Source organism: Schistocerca serialis, chromosome 2, assembly GCF_023864345.2.
Source record: "Schistocerca serialis cubense isolate TAMUIC-IGC-003099 chromosome 2, iqSchSeri2.2, whole genome shotgun sequence".
NCBI classification, from domain to species: Eukaryota; Metazoa; Arthropoda; class Insecta; order Orthoptera; family Acrididae; genus Schistocerca; species Schistocerca serialis.
This window is the reverse complement of record NC_064639.1, coordinates 537,868,383-537,885,897: the sequence shown is the minus strand read 5'-3', so window position 1 is coordinate 537,885,897 and position 17,515 is coordinate 537,868,383. Positions and strand designations below refer to the sequence as shown.

Genomic DNA, 17,515 nt, shown 5'->3' with positions numbered 1-17,515 from the left:
CACATGTACTTGAATTTATTAACCAACCTAAAAAGATACTACTCCAAATATTCATAGTTATTAATCTGTAAATGGAGCAAATGCTGGTGCAATGTTGCTCAGCACACTATACTCAGTCAACAATAAAAATATCTGCACTTATACCCACAGCACCCCGTACAGTGTCGAGGCATTGACCTTGAGCATATCCTTTGCTTCTGCACTCACTCAGCTGTGGTAATCTTGAGTACCTGTAGCATCACCAGTGAACTCTGGTTTCGCAGGACAGAGCGGATCAGGTTGTGGAAAGCGGCCGAGGTCAATTACTGTTAGTTATACAAGAACACACACAACTTTATTCCTCAAACCAATGCACAGTTCTCTCTTTAAAGCGACATAGATCAATTCACGGCTGATGTCCCAAGTAACTTCTCCAGAATAAGTTTAAATGATTGCTTTTAAAACACCAGGATTTAGAGTAACGGCTGAAGGCCTTACTTAAGTAAAATTACAATATCTTCTTGGCTAGAGGCCGAAATAAAACTAAGGAAATTCTTTAAAAGCCAAACATTTAAAAATTCCGGCTAAAGGCCATATTAAGGAAAATTCAAGTTGATTCTTCGGCTGAAAGCCCAATTAAAAAAAAATTTCTTTACATAACAAAAGAGAGACTTTAAAGGTAAGCCTTTACACAGTACAATAGAAAAACATCTTAAGAAAACTTTAAGTATCTTGTCGGCTGAAGGCCCAAACAATTACTCCAGAATAATTAAAGACAACATTAAGACAAACGTTTACAGAACACGGCTGAAGGCGGTTTCAAGAATTCGAGATAATTAAAGAGAAACCTTACAGACAAGGATTTACTTATTAAAGCCACAGATTCTGAAACAAACGCGGCTAAAGGCCTAAATGCAGAGCAACAAGAATTTTAAATGAAACACGGCTGAAGGCCTAATTTTAAAGTTGTTATGAAGTTCGGCTGAAGGCCAAAACATAAAACAGACCATATTAATACACGACTGAAGGCCTGGCACAGTACCTACGACCAACTAAAATGACAGTCAGAAACAACAAACAGTGGTGCTCAGAAGTGTTCCAAGGGTCAGCCTAGGGAGAAAACTCTAACTACAGGTTAGGTAAGACAAGCAGCCTAGCGTAACACTAAACAATTGGGTTGCAACACGACCTAGGCACGGCTGAAGAACCAACCAAAGACCTAATCAATTCCCTCTGTCGCAAGGGACCAACTGCCTGTTTCAGTACGCAGGCAGCATTCATCTGCTCAGTAGAAATCACAGAAGCTACACACAATTCGACGTAAACACACTTGCACAAGAACTCGAACAATCGTAAAAGCAATAACTGTGGAACAACAAGGACAAATCAATATGACACTCAGAGAGTTTCCACAAGCGGTCGGCGACCAAATACTCATCGTCCGACGAGACGACCGACCGAACGTTCAACCCAGGTCATTCCCACACAAGCAACGTGTGTCGGCGACGGTCGGGCGAGTCTTGGGTGTCCGAAGCTGATGGCAGCTCCAACCCGACTCAACTCCACGTTTTGCAAAACCAGACATAATGTCTGATAGAATAGCCGCAATCAGTGATTTTACAATGTTACTTATAATCCGTCTTGATTGCAAAATGTTTATTCATATGACCGATTTAGGTTCATCTAGAACCATCTTCAGATCTGATATTTCGGTTACAGGAGTAAGCCGTCCAAATACAGCAACTTTAACATGCTGCGGCGTGAAAGTTGCTGTATTTGGACGGGTTGCTCCTGTAACCGAAATATCAGATCTGAACATGGTTCCAGATGAACCGAAACCCGTCATATGAACAAACATTTTGCAATCAAGACGGATTATAAGTAACATTGTCAACTCCATGTCCGTTCGTAACTCGGCGACCCGGGCACCCTTGCTCGAACCAGGTAACTGTTGCCCATTGGCCACAACATCTCTGCCCAAGGAAGGAACCGCCCCACGTCCGGCAAGATGACCAAGTGACGAGGCCCAGAAACGGCCAAAAGACCAAATACACGTCGCCTGATGAGACGACCAACCGAACGACCGACCAACGGTCGTCCCGCTCCAATCTCCTTCTGTCGAACAGTTCATGTGAGTCGCCAGCGGTCGGCGAGCACTGGCTGTCCGCACTTCAGTGGCGCTCCGTCCCCGACTTCACTGCTGCTGCGTCCGGACTGAACTCTCGACAGACGACGACCCGGAAATACTAGCGATCGCTCGAGAGATGGTACGACAGTGCACTTATCGATAACCGCTGCTGCTGCCACACTCAGGCAAGCAAACCAGCAACCTAGTGACGCCAGTAAATCGAATTAAACAAAAAAAAGCAGGCGACAGAACTACACAAACAAGATGACGAGCAATAAACGGCATGACCGAAGCTGCGCACGGCTCAACCAGTAGAATTACACAGATGAGCCAAAGCATTACGACCAACTGCTGAACAGCATATTGGTGTATCTCTGAAACGCAGTACAGCAGCGATTCCGCGTGACACTGAATCAACAATTCCTTGGTAGGTTTACGGAGGTATGTGGCACCATCTTCACACACAGGTCACGCAATTTCCCTTAAGTTGCGAGCTGGTGGTGGGCGGGCGCGAAACTGGCGCCTGTACCATCCAGGATGTGTTTCGTAGAGTTCAGATCTGGTGAATCTGGTGCCCAAAGGCGTCAACATGAGTTCACTATCATGCTTCTAATACTGCTGTAGCACGTTTCTGTCCTTGTGACATGTACAATATTATCGTTCTGGAGGATGCTATTTGGGAAGGCATCAAGCGTGAAGGGATTCAGTTGGTCCACAATAATGTTCATGTTCTCCACAGCTGACATTGCAGGTCCCCTGTAATCCCAGGTGAATGTTTCCCATAGCATCATACTGCCCCCATCGGCCTGCCTCCACAGCACAGTGCATGTATCGAGCAGCTGTTCTCAGTATGCGGACATGACCGCCAATGTGATACAACAAGAAACGTGATTCATACGACCAAGTGACACGTATCCATTGATGCACTGTCCAAGCTCGATGATCCTACGCTCACTGCAATCGTTAATGACGACGTCGTTAAGTCAACGTGGGAACAAGCAGAGGGTCATCTGCTATACAGCCCCATTTTCAACATTGTGCACCGAATGGTGTGCTCTGAAACACGTGTGCCAACACTAGCATTATACTCTATCGTCCAGTCTGTCATTGTTCCCAGCATTTGTTGCTTTAAAGAATGGGCAGGCCTCAATCGCTACATTCTGTAATGACACGTGAACGTCAAATCCCTTGTGGCCTACTCGTGGTTTCACCATCCTTCCGTCACTTCCCATATGTGCTCACGGCAGTAGCATGCGAACAGCCGATCAACTTCGCCGCTTCCGACATACCCGCCCTCACGTACTGGACCATGACAACATCCCCTTCGTCCAAGTCACTAATATAGCATGTACCGTCTCAAAGGTGGTATCTCATTCTGCTCTACTTGGTGCATATAAAATGGAAATGTTAGGAAGTGTATTACATGCTTGGATATAAAAAATTTTTGCATTTCCAAAGAACCATACGAAGTACACTGCTAGACTGAAGGACGAAATTAATTTTCGATTGATGTATCCGGACAAGTAACACAGCTCGGTGAAAGTTGGACAATACATACTGTAAGATGGCAAGAACTATGCCCCTTACATGAAGTCATTAAAGATCACCTAACTCACGTTGAGCGAGTAGTAGGGCTGAACAAAAATGGCTGACAAGGCACAATGCATCTTGTAGAGGGTACAGTATGGACGTATTGGAATAATTAATGTTGGGTGATGGTTTTAAAGTAATTCACATGACATGAAAAACTTTGTGGAAACGCGTCGATTTACTGGAGACTAGTTTATCCCAGGGAAGTATACAGAGTGACCGTGGCCGGCCGGCGGGGGAGCAGTGAAGGGAAGCGACAATAGGCAGCTTAGGGCGGCTCAAGCTCTGAGAAAGCGGTAATGGGGCGCGGCTTCCAGCTGCCGTAAGATGAGCGACAGTGAGTCGGTGGTTCACCCCATGTTGGTGTACTGGGAAGCAGACGGAGAACTTGTACGCCTGTTGATAAATGTCCCTCGTCCCGTTTTCAGTGAAACATGCGAGAAAGCCGCGCAAAGCTACGGTGAAGCGGTCAACAGAGGTCAAAATATGCTTGTTCGTGACTATAGCAACTTCACGCTGAATTCACGGTCTGCAGAATCTGAAGTAAATCAGGTGAAGAGCGACAGAATGAAATGTGGGGTTTTGCAAGGACCGAATGAAGGGTAGAGCCACGGGTCGTAAAACATCTGAAATGTAGCGTACTCTGTTCAAAGTGCCATCAATGCGAACAAGAGGTGAGCGAGACGTGCAACCAATTGGACCCCATACCGTTACGCAGGGAGATACGCCAGTATGGCGATGACGAATACACGCTTCCAATGTGCGTTCACCGCAATGTCGCCAAATACGGATGCGACCATCATGATGCTGTAAACGGAACATGGATTCATCCGAAAAAATGACGTTTTGCCATTCGTGCACCCAGCTTCGTGGTTGAGTACACCATCGCAGGCGCTCCTGTCTGTGATGCAGCGTCAAGAGTAACTGCAGCCATGGTCTCCGAGCTGATAGACCATGCTGCTGCAAACGTCGTCGAACTGTTCCTGCAGATGGTTGTTGTCTTGCAAACGTCCCCATCTGTTGACTCACGGATCGAGACGTGGCTGCACGATCCGTTACAGCCATGCGGATAAGATGCATGTCATCTCGACTGCTAGTGATACGAGGCCGTTGGGATCCAGCACGGCGTTCCGTATTACCCTCCTGAACGAACCGATTCCGTATTCTGCTAACAGTCATTGGATCTCGACCAACGCGAGCAGCAATGTCGCGATACGATAAACCGCAATCGCGATTGGCTACAATCCGACCTTTATCAAAGTCGGAAACGTGATGTTACGCATTTCTCCTCCTTACACGAGGCATCACAACAACGTTTCACCAAGGAACGCCGGTCACCTGCTGTTTGTGTATGAGAAATCGGTTGGAAACTTTCCGCATGTCAGCACGTTGTAGGTGTCTCCAACGGCGCCAACATTATGTGAATGCCCTGAAAAGCTAATCATTTGTATATCACAGCATCTTCTTCCTGTCGGTTAAATTTCACGCCTGTAGCACGTCATCTTCGTGGTGTAGCAATTTTAGTGGCCAGTAGTGTAGAAAGGACTAGTAAAGTATGGTACAGAAGGTAACAAAGAAATGTGCAATGAGACGAACAGAAATTACACTTTTATTCAGAAGCAACAAGTACACTGAAGTCACAGTGAATTATGATGGATCCCTGAACGCTACAGTTGGCGACAGGGTTCTTAATAGGGTGTGTGACCATCACAAACAGCAGTGCATCTTCTGCAACGTTTTGGTTTGGGGTGGCATAATGTTGCATTGGTGTACTAACCTCCAGATCTTTGAAGACGATACACTCATCGGTCAATGTTATTGATACGGTATTTTTCCCAGGTCTGTCTTTTCAGGAGTGCATTCAGGTCCTGACTTCGTTTTTAAGGATGACAATGAGCGATCTCATCGTGAAGGAGGTGAAGGAGCTCTTGGACTAAGGATATTCGCCGAATGAACTAACCTCTCGTTCCCCTGAGCATTTGGGGGCTGTGTTGGGGAGACCTACTGCTGCATGTCGACATGCCCCAGCAGCCTCTCTGGTGGAGGAATGGAACGCCCTACCACTCAAATTCCTTACCGAAATTTTCACCAGCATCGGAGCATGTTGCAGTGTACGCACTGCCGTTCGTGGTGTTCATACATTGTATTAAGAATCATGCGTCGCCTTTTATAACGTCCAGGCACTTCCATATATCGCAGTGACTTCAGTGTAATTATTGCCTTACAATAAAAGTCTCACTTCTGTTCATCTCACCGCGCATTTCTTTCAGGTACCTTCTGTACTGTACAGTGGCAGTTCTTATGTATGGTCCAAGTTTCAACGACTATGTTACTTGGCAGTGACATCATGTGGAAGCTACCGTACTTTCGCCCTTAAGTTTTGCACACCAGTGTACAGACCACGGTCTCGTTCCCACAGTGTCTTTCAAATCTTTATCGTCGCCTTGTCCCACGTCACGTAGGGTCGGCGTTGCTCTTCTGGATCCTTCTCCTCAATAGTTCTCTATCCATTGCCTCTTCCTTCTTCCATCCTTTCTCCCTTAGGTCCCCAGATATCTTATCCTTCCACCTCATCTTCTGTCTTCCTCTCCTTCTCGCTCCTTCAATCTTTATATCTTCAACTCTGTTTCCGATATACTCTTCCCCTTTTCTCTGTAAGTGTCTGTACCACCTTAGTCTGCTCTCTTGTATCTTTTTCCCCATGGGTCCCACTTTCACAGCACCTCTAACAAATTCATTTCTGATTCTGTCCTTCGTTGTTACCCCACACGTCCACCTCAGCATCCTCATTTCCGCCACTTCCATCTTCCTTTCCTGGGCTACTGTGAATGGCCATTTATCTGCCCCGTATATCATACCAGGCCTTACCACCGACTTGTACACTTTCCCATTCAACCCAATGCTCACCTTCTTGTCACACAACACTCCACTCATTTTCCTCCAGTTGTTCCGACAGCAATTTATTCGGTGTTGTATCTCGCTTTCCAGTCCTCCATCCCTCTGTATGTACGACCCCAGGTATTTAAATTTGCAGACCGATTTCAGTTCATCATACTGGATCTTGCAAGACCTCATCTGCACGTCCTTCAGTGTTAAATATTCTGACTTTGTCCTGCTAATTTTCATCCCAATTTCTTCTAGTGCCTTCCTCCAATCCTCCAGCTTTTCCTCAAGTCTGTCGATGCTCTACTCACAAAGAACCACATCATCCGCAAACATCATATTCCACGGTGCTCCCTTCATCACATCTTTCACCAGCACATCCATAACCAGGTCAAAGAGGTAGGGACTAAGCGCAGACCCTTGATGTAATCCTACTTTTACTGGAAACTCCTTTGTCATGCCCACACTACTTCTCACCTGTGTCATTGCTCCTCTGTACATTTCCTTCACTAACCTCACACATACCGAGCGTGGTGGCGTAGTGGTTAGACACTGGACTCGCATTCGGGAGGACTACGGTTCAATCCCACGTCCGGCCATCCTGATTTAGGTTTTCCGTGATTTCCCTAAATCGCTTCAGGCAAATGCCGGGATGGCTCCTTTCAAAGGGCACGGCCGACTTCCATCCCTAATCCGATGCGACCGATGACCTCGCTGTCTGGTCTCCTTTCCCAAACAACCCAACCCAACCTCACATACTTTTCTGGCACGCACTGCTCTCTCATGCTTCTCCATATTTCGCTCCTTGGGACTCTGTCATATGCTTTCTCCAAATCAATGAAAGCCACACGTAGATCGGCTTGTAGCTTCCCGTGTCCCTCCACTATCCGCCTTAAAGCGTGTATTGCATCAGTCGTTCCTCTTGCAGGCATGAACCCAAACTGTTCTTCACACACCACAGTCTCCTTGAGTAATCTTGCTTCTATAACTCTTTCGCACAGTGTCATCAGAAGGTTTTCAGTCTCACACTGGGCAGTAGTTACAATGCTCTTCCTCATCAGAATTTGTAAGCAATATAGAATGGTCACCTGAACTCACCTCTCTTGGCAGAAGACACATTTATGTTCTTTATGATCTGTACCAACACTTCAGCGTCCTCCAGTTCACAGTGTGACAAGCAGAGGGTGATACCCCAACGCTTGTGAGGTACGCACCTCTTGAGGCCAGGTGGCCAGCTTGGGGTATCGGTAGTGCAGTGGCAGCAGCGCGAACCAGCAGAGGCAGCGCGCCGCGGTGGAGGCGCTTCTGGTGACGACGACGACGGGCCAGTGGGGGCGGCAGCGCGACGCCATCCTGGCGCTGCGGCCGGAGGCGGCTACCACCACCTGCGCGCACGCCTGCGTCAGCCGCGCCATCTCCCACGCGCCTATGGCCAGCGCCGCCGGCACAGACGTGGGCGGCGGCTGCAGGCTCAGGATCTCGTTCGCCTCCTGCCGGCACCACGTCGCCACCAGTCCCGCCAGTTCCCAACCTCCACATCGCAATGCTTATTAGCTGCTGGCCGTTAAAAATTGCAAAACAGCGAAGGCGGCGTGCAACTCGTGTCAAACTGACACGAGCTCTGCCGTACACTGATGTGAGAAAACTCACAGAATACCTCCCAGTACCGAGTCAGAGTTCACTTTCCCTGGTACTGCGGTACAGAAGGTAACAAAGAAATGTGCAGATGGTGTGGGGTGCCATTGGTTACACGTCTCGGTCACCTCTTGTTCGCATTGATGGGACTTTGAACAGTGGACGTTACACTTCAGATGTGTTACGACCCGTGGCTCTACCCTTCATTCGATCAAAATGGTTCAAATGACTCTGAGCACTATGGGACTTAACATCTGTGGTCATCAGTCCCCTAGAACTTAGAACTACTTAAACCTAACTAACCTAAGGACATCACACAACACCCAGTCATCACGAGGCAGAGAAAATCCCTGACCCCGCCGGGAATCGAACCCGGGAACCCGGGCGCGGTTCATTCGATCCCTGCGATACCCTACATTTCGGCAGGATAATGCACGGCCGCATGTTGCAGGCCCTGTACGGGCCTTTTTGGATACAGAAAATGTTCGACTGCTGCCCTGGCCAGCACATTCTCCAGATCTCTTACCAACTGAAAACGTCTGGTCAATGGTGGCCGAGCAACTGGCTCGTCACAATACGCCAGTCACTACTCTTGATGAACTGTGGTATCGTGTTGAAGCTGCATGGGTAGCTGTACCTGTACACGCTATCCAAGCTCTGTTTGACTCAATGCCCAGGCGTATCAAGGCCGTCATTACGGCCAGAGGTGGTTGTTCTGGGTACTGATTTCTCAGGATCTATGCACCCAAATTGCGTGAAAATGTAATCACATGTCAGTTCTAGTATAATATATTTGTCCAATGAATACCCGTTTATCACCTGCATTTCTTCTTGGTGTAGCAATTTTAATGTCCAGTAGTGTAGGTAAGCAAAGCATTCGCTCTAATTGTCCAAAATGTTCCTCAAACCAACTGCGAACGATTGTTGCGCGGTGACATGGGGCACTGTCACCCATAAAAATTCCATCGTTGCTTGGGTAAATTAAGTTCATATATGGCTACAAATGATCTGTAGCCAAACATAACCATTTCCAGTCAATGATCGCTTCATCTGTACCAGAGGATCCAGTCCATTCCTTGTTAACACATCATTAAGGAGCCATCATCAGTTCGAACAGTGCCTTGTTAACAACTTAGGTCCATGGCTTCCTAGGGTCTGCGCCACACTTGAACCATACCATCAGCTCCTACCAACTGAAATCGGCACTCATCTGACCAGACCAGTGTTTTCAAGTCTTCTAGGTCCCAACCGATACGTCACGAGGTCATGAAAGGCGCTGCAAGCGGTGTAGTGCAGTCAGGAAAGGCACTCGCGTCGACCGTCTTCTGACATAGCCCATTAACGCCAAATTTCGAAGCACTGTCCTTACGGATACGTTCGTCGTACATCCAACATTGACATATGCGGTTATTTCAAGCAGTTTTGCTTGTCTGTTAGCACCGACAAATCTACGCAAAAGCATCACTTCTGGGTCGTTTAGGAAGGCTGTCGGCCACTGTGTTGTCTGTGGTGCGAGTTAATGCCTGAAGTACGGTATTCTCGGCATACTTTTGACGCTGTGGATCTCGAAATACTACCGATTTCCGAGATGGAATTCCTCATATGTCTAGTTTCAACTACCATTCCGTGTTCAAAGTTCGTTAATTCCCGTCGTGCGGCCATGGTGGCACTTTCTACATGAATCAGCTGAGTACAAGTGACAGCTCCGGCAATGCACTCCCCTTTTATACCTTGTCTACGCGATACTACCGCTATCTGTATGTGTCCATATAGCTATCCCATGACTTTTGCCACCTTAGTGAATATTAGGATAAGCAGTAGATTGACAACTCTGTGAATGCTCGTAAACTAAATAAGAATAACTTCATCTGCATTCTGTATACAGAGTGATTCAAAACCATGGTTTTTTTTTTTAATTTTGCCGCAGTCTCAGCTATAGTATTCACATCCAGATTTCCATACTAATACACTACTGGACATTAAAATTGCTACACCAAGAAGAAATGCAGATGATAAACGGGTACTCATTAGACAGAAATATTATACTAGAAATGACATGTGATTATATTTTCACGCAATTTGGGTGCATAGATCCTGAGAAATCAGTACTCAGAACAACCACCTCTGGCCGTAATAGCGGCCTTGATACGCCTGGGCATTGAGTCAAACAGAGCTTGGATGGCGTGTACAGGTACAGCTGCCCATGCAGCTTCAACACAATACCACAGTTCATCAAGAGTAGTGACTGGCGTATTGTGACGAGCCAGTTGCTCGGCCACCATTGACAAGACGTTTTCAATTGGTGAGAAATCTGGAGAATGTGCTGGCCAGGGCAGCAGTCGAACATTTTCTGTATCCAGAAAGGCCCGTACAGGACCTGCAACATGCGGTCGTACATTATCCTGCTCAAATGTAGGGTTTCGCAGGGATCGAATGAAGGGTAGAGCCACGGGTCGTAAAACATCTGAAATCTAACGTCCACTGTTCAAAGTGGCGTCAGTGCGAACGAGAAGTGACCGAGACGTGTAACCAATGGCACCCCACACCATCACGCCGGGTGGTATTCCAGTATGGCGGCGACGAATACACGCTTCCAATGTGCGTTCACCGCTATGTCGCCAAACACGGATGCGACCATCGTGATGCTGTAAACAGAACCTGGATTCATCCGAAAAAATCACGTTTTGCCATTCGTGCAACCAGGTTCGTCGTTGAGTACACCATCGCAGGCGCTCCTGTCTATAATGCGGCGTCAAGGGTAACCGCAGCCATGGTCTCCGAGCTGATAGTCCATGCCGCTGCAAACGTCGTCGAACTGTTCGTGCAGATGGTCAACTGCTGTTTGTGTATGAGAAATCGGTTGGAAACTTTCCTGATGTCAGTACGTTGTAGGTGTCGCCAACCTTGTGTGAATGCTCTGAAAAGCTAATCATTTGCATATCACAGCATCTTCTTCCTGTCGGTTAAATTTCGCGTCTGTAGCACGTGATCTTCGTGGTGTAGCAATTTTAATGGCCAGTAGTGTATTATGAATGCGAAAGTAATTCTGATACGTTTTCACGACTAAACCGCTGTACCGATTTCAACGAAATTTCATGTGAAGGTAGGTTGAACATTGAAGAATCACATACGTTAGAAATGGTATAGTACAAGACATTTATTGCTTTGAAGAATATTTCACGCATTAGGGAATTAAACTTGTTCTCCGAAAAAGCTATTTACATTTTGACTTTTGAACTTCATAATATTTGTGAAAATGCGTTTATTGCTTGTTCCCTTCTACGTAATACGATTCAGCTAATGAATACATTTATTATACAATCAGTTCTTGACTTGTGACGGGATGCACCGTACTCCGTACCGGTACCCCTGACGAAAAAAATCTCAAACGCAGATTTCGAGATGTGGCACGATAGAAATTTTCCTTCAGTTGAAACTATGTAAAACCATCCTACTTGGTGCGAGACTAGACTGTGTTTTATCTACATGTACGCGGTGATGAGCACTACGATTGGCTGTGACCAATTCAGCCTGTATAGTTGACACAAGCACTTGACCCGAAGACATCTTTCTTTTGCGGAAAAAGATGTTGAGTCACCTGCAGTTTGCTTTCAGTTGAATAAACGAGATACGATTAAAGCGTTTCGTTAGTACGTTTCTGACAACTGTGAGAACTTAGGTGGAAATTGTGAAAACAATACAAAGTATCCCACAAATTTGCTCCTGTTTACAACTACCATCAAGACATTTCCCGTGTCATCTAACGAATGTGAAACGAGTTTGTCCAAATCATTACTGATCATTGCTGAGACTAGAGCCTTTCTGTTAACAAAAACTGTTTCTTCACTATATTTTATCAAGTGGAATGGTCCAGCAATGACTAGTTTTGGCTCGCATCTCGTGGTCGTGCGGTAGCGTTCTCGCTTCCCACGCCCGGGTTCCCGGGTTCGATTCCCGGCGGGGTCAGGGATTTTCTCTGCCTCGTGATGGCTGGGTGTTGTGTGATGTCCTTAGGTTAGTTAGGTTTAAGTAGTTCTAAGTTCTAGGGGACTGATGACCATAGATGTTAAGTCCCATAGTGCTCAGAGCCATTTGAACCATTTTTTTGACTAGTTTTGATCCTTTAAAGTACTTGCAGTGCTAGTTTTAGGTGATTCACTCTGTATATCAGAGTAGATCTTTGTATGTCCAGGATCTCCTCCCAAACCCCTAAACGATTTCAGTCAAACTTGGCACAACAACAGAAAACTTCATGAGTATCAATACTGTGGGTTTTATAGCCTCCTAACGACAATAGGAGCAGACGACACACGGGCAAAACCGTGTTTTTTCAGCCTGTGCTAGAGATGCCCTTCACGACAGGCATGTTGTGTTGTAATAGCATTGGCCTGCCTCATCGCGTTGCTTTGCAGGGCAGCTTTAACATGAAGGACACAAAATGTTTTCCAGCCTCTCTGATGTAGGCTGCCCTACTCAATAGATGTGTCTGCTTTATAAACTTGTTTTGCAGAGGCCACATGTATAATGGGCATGTATGATAGGCTCTGCTGGCGGAAGGTTGAGATAGATGTAAGAGGGGTTGGACACAGACAGGGGGGTAGAAGGGTACAGACAGATGGAGAGGGCAGAAGGTGAGGAGAGACAGAAAGGGGGAAGAGGAGATGGACAGACTGTGAGAAGGGGGGAAGAAAGTGGACAGAAAGGGAAAGAGGAGAAAGATGACAGAGAGAGGGGAAGAAGAGTTGAACAATGAGAGGGGGAGAGTGAGGTGTACAAACATATGCAGAGGAGGAGATGGACATAGAGAGGGGGTGGAGTAGTAGATGGGCAGGGAGAGGGGGAGAACAAGATGTGCACAGGTGAGGGGAAGAGGGGCTGGACAACAAAGGGGGAGGAAGGAATAGGTATAGGGATGGGGAGGATGAGATGTGCAGTGAGATGGAGGCAGAGGCGATGCACAGGGATAGTGGGGAAAAGTAGATGGACATAAACAGGGGAAGGAGGAGATGGACAGAAAAATGTGGAGGAGATGGTCAGGGAGAAGGGAAGGAGGAGATGGACAGAGACAGACGGAGGAGGTGATGTTAAGAGAGAGGGAGAGGAGGAGATTGACAGAGAGTAGCGAGGAGAAGGAGTAGGAGGTGGAGATGGCAGTTGGGAAATGGAGAGGGTTACTGGGCATGTGGGAAAGAAGAGGGACATGGGGGAGACCAACAGAGAGAGGGGAGGAGGAGATCGATAGAAACAGGGGAGAGGAGGAGATGGGCAGAGAGATGGTGGAAGAAAGAGATGGAAAGAGAGAGGGAGGCGCAGGAGCTCTCTGTGTTGGCTGTAGGAAGCACGAGTACCTCTCCGTGCATGGTTGCCTGCTTGCTTCAAACATTTGCACCACACTGAGCCTTCTGGCTGTGAGCATTCCCTGTTAAAGGATAGACAGAGATGGTGCTCTCGTAGCTATCCCACTACACTATCTGTTGGCAGACGACATTGAAACCATTACTAGTACATTTACTACCTCGACCTCAAACAAATGTGGCACACAAATAGCAAACTTCACGAGTATCAGCATTGTCGGGTTCATAACCTCTTAGCTCCGATAGGAGCAGACGTATTTACACTGTCCCTGCTACAAGGCCTGCAACAGGTGTGTGGTGTGGAAATGGTATTACCTGTGATATCGACCTCCTGTGCATGGCAGCCTATATGTCAGGAGCAAGAAACAGTTTTCCAGCGCTCGATGTACAGGCAGCTCCGCACAGAAGATGTGTATTGTTCAGTAGTATCAGCCTGTCTTCTCGACCAGCTCCGCAGGGCAGATAAAATAGTGATGTGTCCTGACATAAGATAGAGAAAGTGTATGAGATGTTGAAGGGATTTTTAGGTGCAGGATTTGTGACTCGATAAGTATACTTTGCTGCAACCTCAAGGAACTCAGGGATCTGAAATATACTTATTTACTGTATTCAGATTAACTGTTACATTGAAGCTTACTTCTAAGCATTACAAAAAGCAAATAATTCGACTGTTGGCACAACAGATGTCAGTGTCTGAGACCATGGCGTGAGAGCTAATTGAAGCCAAAATCACTGGCAGTATCATAATGTACAAACATTCGAGTAACAATCCAAGTGAGGAAACAGACTTGTATCGAAAATTACCCAAGGCTAGAGTCGAGCATCCAAACTATCTGACTGAGAACTCCTTTAAGTATGAAAATGTAGAACTTTTAACGGATTGTCGCCGCCTAATATGGATAGTAACAACAGTGTTTTAGGTCACTTCACTCTGTCCTACAGGTGAAGAATTCTCTCTCGGGACTGGGGACTGCTGTTCCAGCAGTTTTACTCATTTCCCATCTCACTCTGATCTGTGTGAATCTACTGAGACTGCTGTGCTCAGGAGCAAGTATCAAACTTGCGGCATATTCTAAGAAATACCTGTTTGCGACCGCCATCCACCGTGGCGCCTTACAAACAGCCTCTAGACACTGTGTGAAGTTACGAGTTAATTCTGTGAACTGAAACTTCTACTCTGGAACAGCTGCCCGGAGCGTCTGCAAGTTCACATGCGCCTCTCATTACTGTTACCTCGCGTAATCTGATCGCTACCACTTGCGCCTGCCCTCTGCATTTTGCCTCTGATTTCTTGTGTTAAAGTACCCTTGCTGGATTAAACAGTCTCAGACTAAACAATTCATAAGTTCAAATGGTTCAAATGGCTCTGAACACTATGGGACTTAACAGCTGAGGTCGTCAGACCCCTAGAACTACTTAAAATTCACTAACCTAAGGACATCCAAATGTTCAAATGTGTGTGAAATCTTATGGGACTTAACTGCTAAGGTCATCAGTCCCTAAGCTTACACACTACTTAACCTAAATTATCCTAAAGACAAATACACACACCCATGCCCGAGGGAGGACTCGAACCTCCGCCGGGACCAGCCGCACAGTTCATGACTGCAGCGCCTTAAACCGCTCGGCTAATCCCGCGCGGCCTTAAGGACATCACACACATCCATGCCCGAGGCAGGATTTGAACCTGCGAGCGTAGCAGTCGCGCGGTTCTGGACTGAAGCGCCTAGAACCGCTCGGCCACCGTGTCCGGCAATGCATAAGTCAATAGGTCCAGCAATACATGATAAAACGCCAGGTGTGCTGTGGAAGACGTTTCGGCGTCCTTTATCGCCTTATTTCACGGATGGACACACCTGGGAGGAAGGGTGACGTGGATAGAGGAGAGGATGGGCAGAGAGAGAGGGCAGGAGGGGACAGGTAGGGAGAGGGGGGACAGGAGAGGATGCAGAGGTAGAGATGGGGATAAGGAGGTGGATAGCTAGAGGGGTTGGACTTAAAAGATAGGAGAGGGGGCAGGACATGATCAAAAAAGAGTTGGGCAACGAGGAGGTGGACTGATAGACAATGGGATGGAGGTAGGGGGAGGAAGTTAAGAACAGAGAAAGGGGAGGAGGAAATGGTCGGAGAGGGAGGAGGGACGAGGGAGGAGTAGGTGGACAGGGAGAGAAAGATGAGGAGAGGAAGACAGACAGAGAGGGGGCGGCAAGAGATGGACACAGGCAAGGGGACGAGTACCGGTACGTGCGTGCAATTATGTGTCAAATACATATACAAGCCAAAGCACAAGGAGAAAGCTAGTCTACGTACACAGGGTGAGGCAGTTAAGACAGGCCACCCCACGTGTATCCAGAATGAACAAATAAATCGAGGTGCGGTTTTCGCTAAGTTACAGCAGACAATATGGCGAATTTCCTGACGTTCGCAAGTAATTTTTATTGTTTATAGTCGCCGAATTACGACACCGACCCTGCTTTTTCCTGCAGGAACTATATACTTTTTTCTGTGAAATTTGAAAGAAGTTTCTAAGAGGACTTCAACCACATAAGGCGTATGGGACTTGATTAAATAGTATCAAAATAACAGCGCTGCAAACCACCGTTTCACCGTCAGGAGAAGAAGTTCCACAAACGTCTGGCCTATTAAACCAAATGTAAGCAAACAAATAACTGAGGTATGGTTCTTGTGTTCAATTGTGCTCTTGAAGCCCAGCAGTCTGTGTTCTGCTTTTATATCAATCACATAACTTGCTTGTAAGACGATTGAGACATTCACCATATATAAGACAATCGACTAATAAATATCGTTTACGACGAATATCGTCAAACTATTAGAGCACCGGTGCGTATCTACATTGAAGAATAGTGCCAAGCACAGACGACCTGTCTCTGTAGGCATTGTAAAAAAAAAAGTTCTAGAAACTGGAAGTATGGAAAATAAAATAAGCCGGGGAAAAAATAACAACTGATGAAAGAAATGAAACTAACACTGTAGTAGTAAATGTCACTAAGAGACACCTCGGAAGTACGAGAAGGATGCAAGAGATCAACCAAACGAGTGTCCTGAAAATGGTACACTCCACCATATTTCATCCTGTTCACATTTCGCTGCGTCTACAGCTTCATGACAATAACGTCCAAAAATGGTTACAGTTCTCCAATGTTATCTACGAAAAGTACAAAGTGATGCAGCATATCTGTGCAAAGAGCATCGTTTACCAACCATGGGCAAGTCAATCTTTTCAATATGCACTAATCGTCAGTTGACTCAAAGAAGTAGATAAAAACAACGTTCTTGGTCTACCAACGTCTGGTGGGTGTTTTTCAAGACCTGCGTGATTGGTCTCTGATTTACTGATGAGAATCTAAATTCATTCAATTATCTCGAGTCCCTAGGATATGATGCTGCCACAGTTATTGGAAGACAACCCGCTGGACATAAGGCAGCTAGTGTGGTACCAATGTGACGGACGTCCTTCCCATTCTGCATATGCAATGGCAGACCCACTTAAAAGAATATTTGGAGTGCGCTGGAACACTCGTTCAGGAACGTAAAATCGTGTGCACGCTCATCAAACTTAACACTTCTGTACTTTCATCTGTGACGAAAATTAACACAAGAGATCTATGAGCAAACAGTGACAATTGCCGAAGGCAGGAAATGCCTTGTAACACAGGCTTCTTTTGCCGTTGACTCCAGATGGAATTCAACGTGCAGCATTGTTTCTCCAGAACTAATTTATTGTGTGTAGAAATGCTCGAGGTCAACATTTTGAGCACTTGGTTTGACAGCCGTGATAATAAATACAACAACCGTACCTGATTTAGGTGTTTGCTTGCACCTGGTATAAAAGGGAAGACGTATACTGAACCTCTTCTCCTGACGGCGAGACCGTGGTTTACGGCGCTGTTATCTTGATCCTATTTAATCTAGTGCCGCACATGTT

The 17,515-nt window shown here is 46.5% G+C and overlaps 1 protein-coding gene across 1 annotated transcript in view; it reads right to left on the bottom strand.

Moving 5' to 3' along the window:
• The window catches only part of LOC126456185 (pyruvate kinase PKLR-like), a 151,393-nt gene that overhangs the window by 41,946 nt on the left and 91,932 nt on the right, over positions 1-17,515 (bottom strand). Inside the window, exon 6 of the mRNA XM_050091939.1 lies at positions 7,795-8,070. Within this exon, the coding sequence (XP_049947896.1) occupies positions 7,795-8,070 (276 nt within the window). The remainder of the gene's footprint in view (positions 1-7,794; positions 8,071-17,515) is intronic.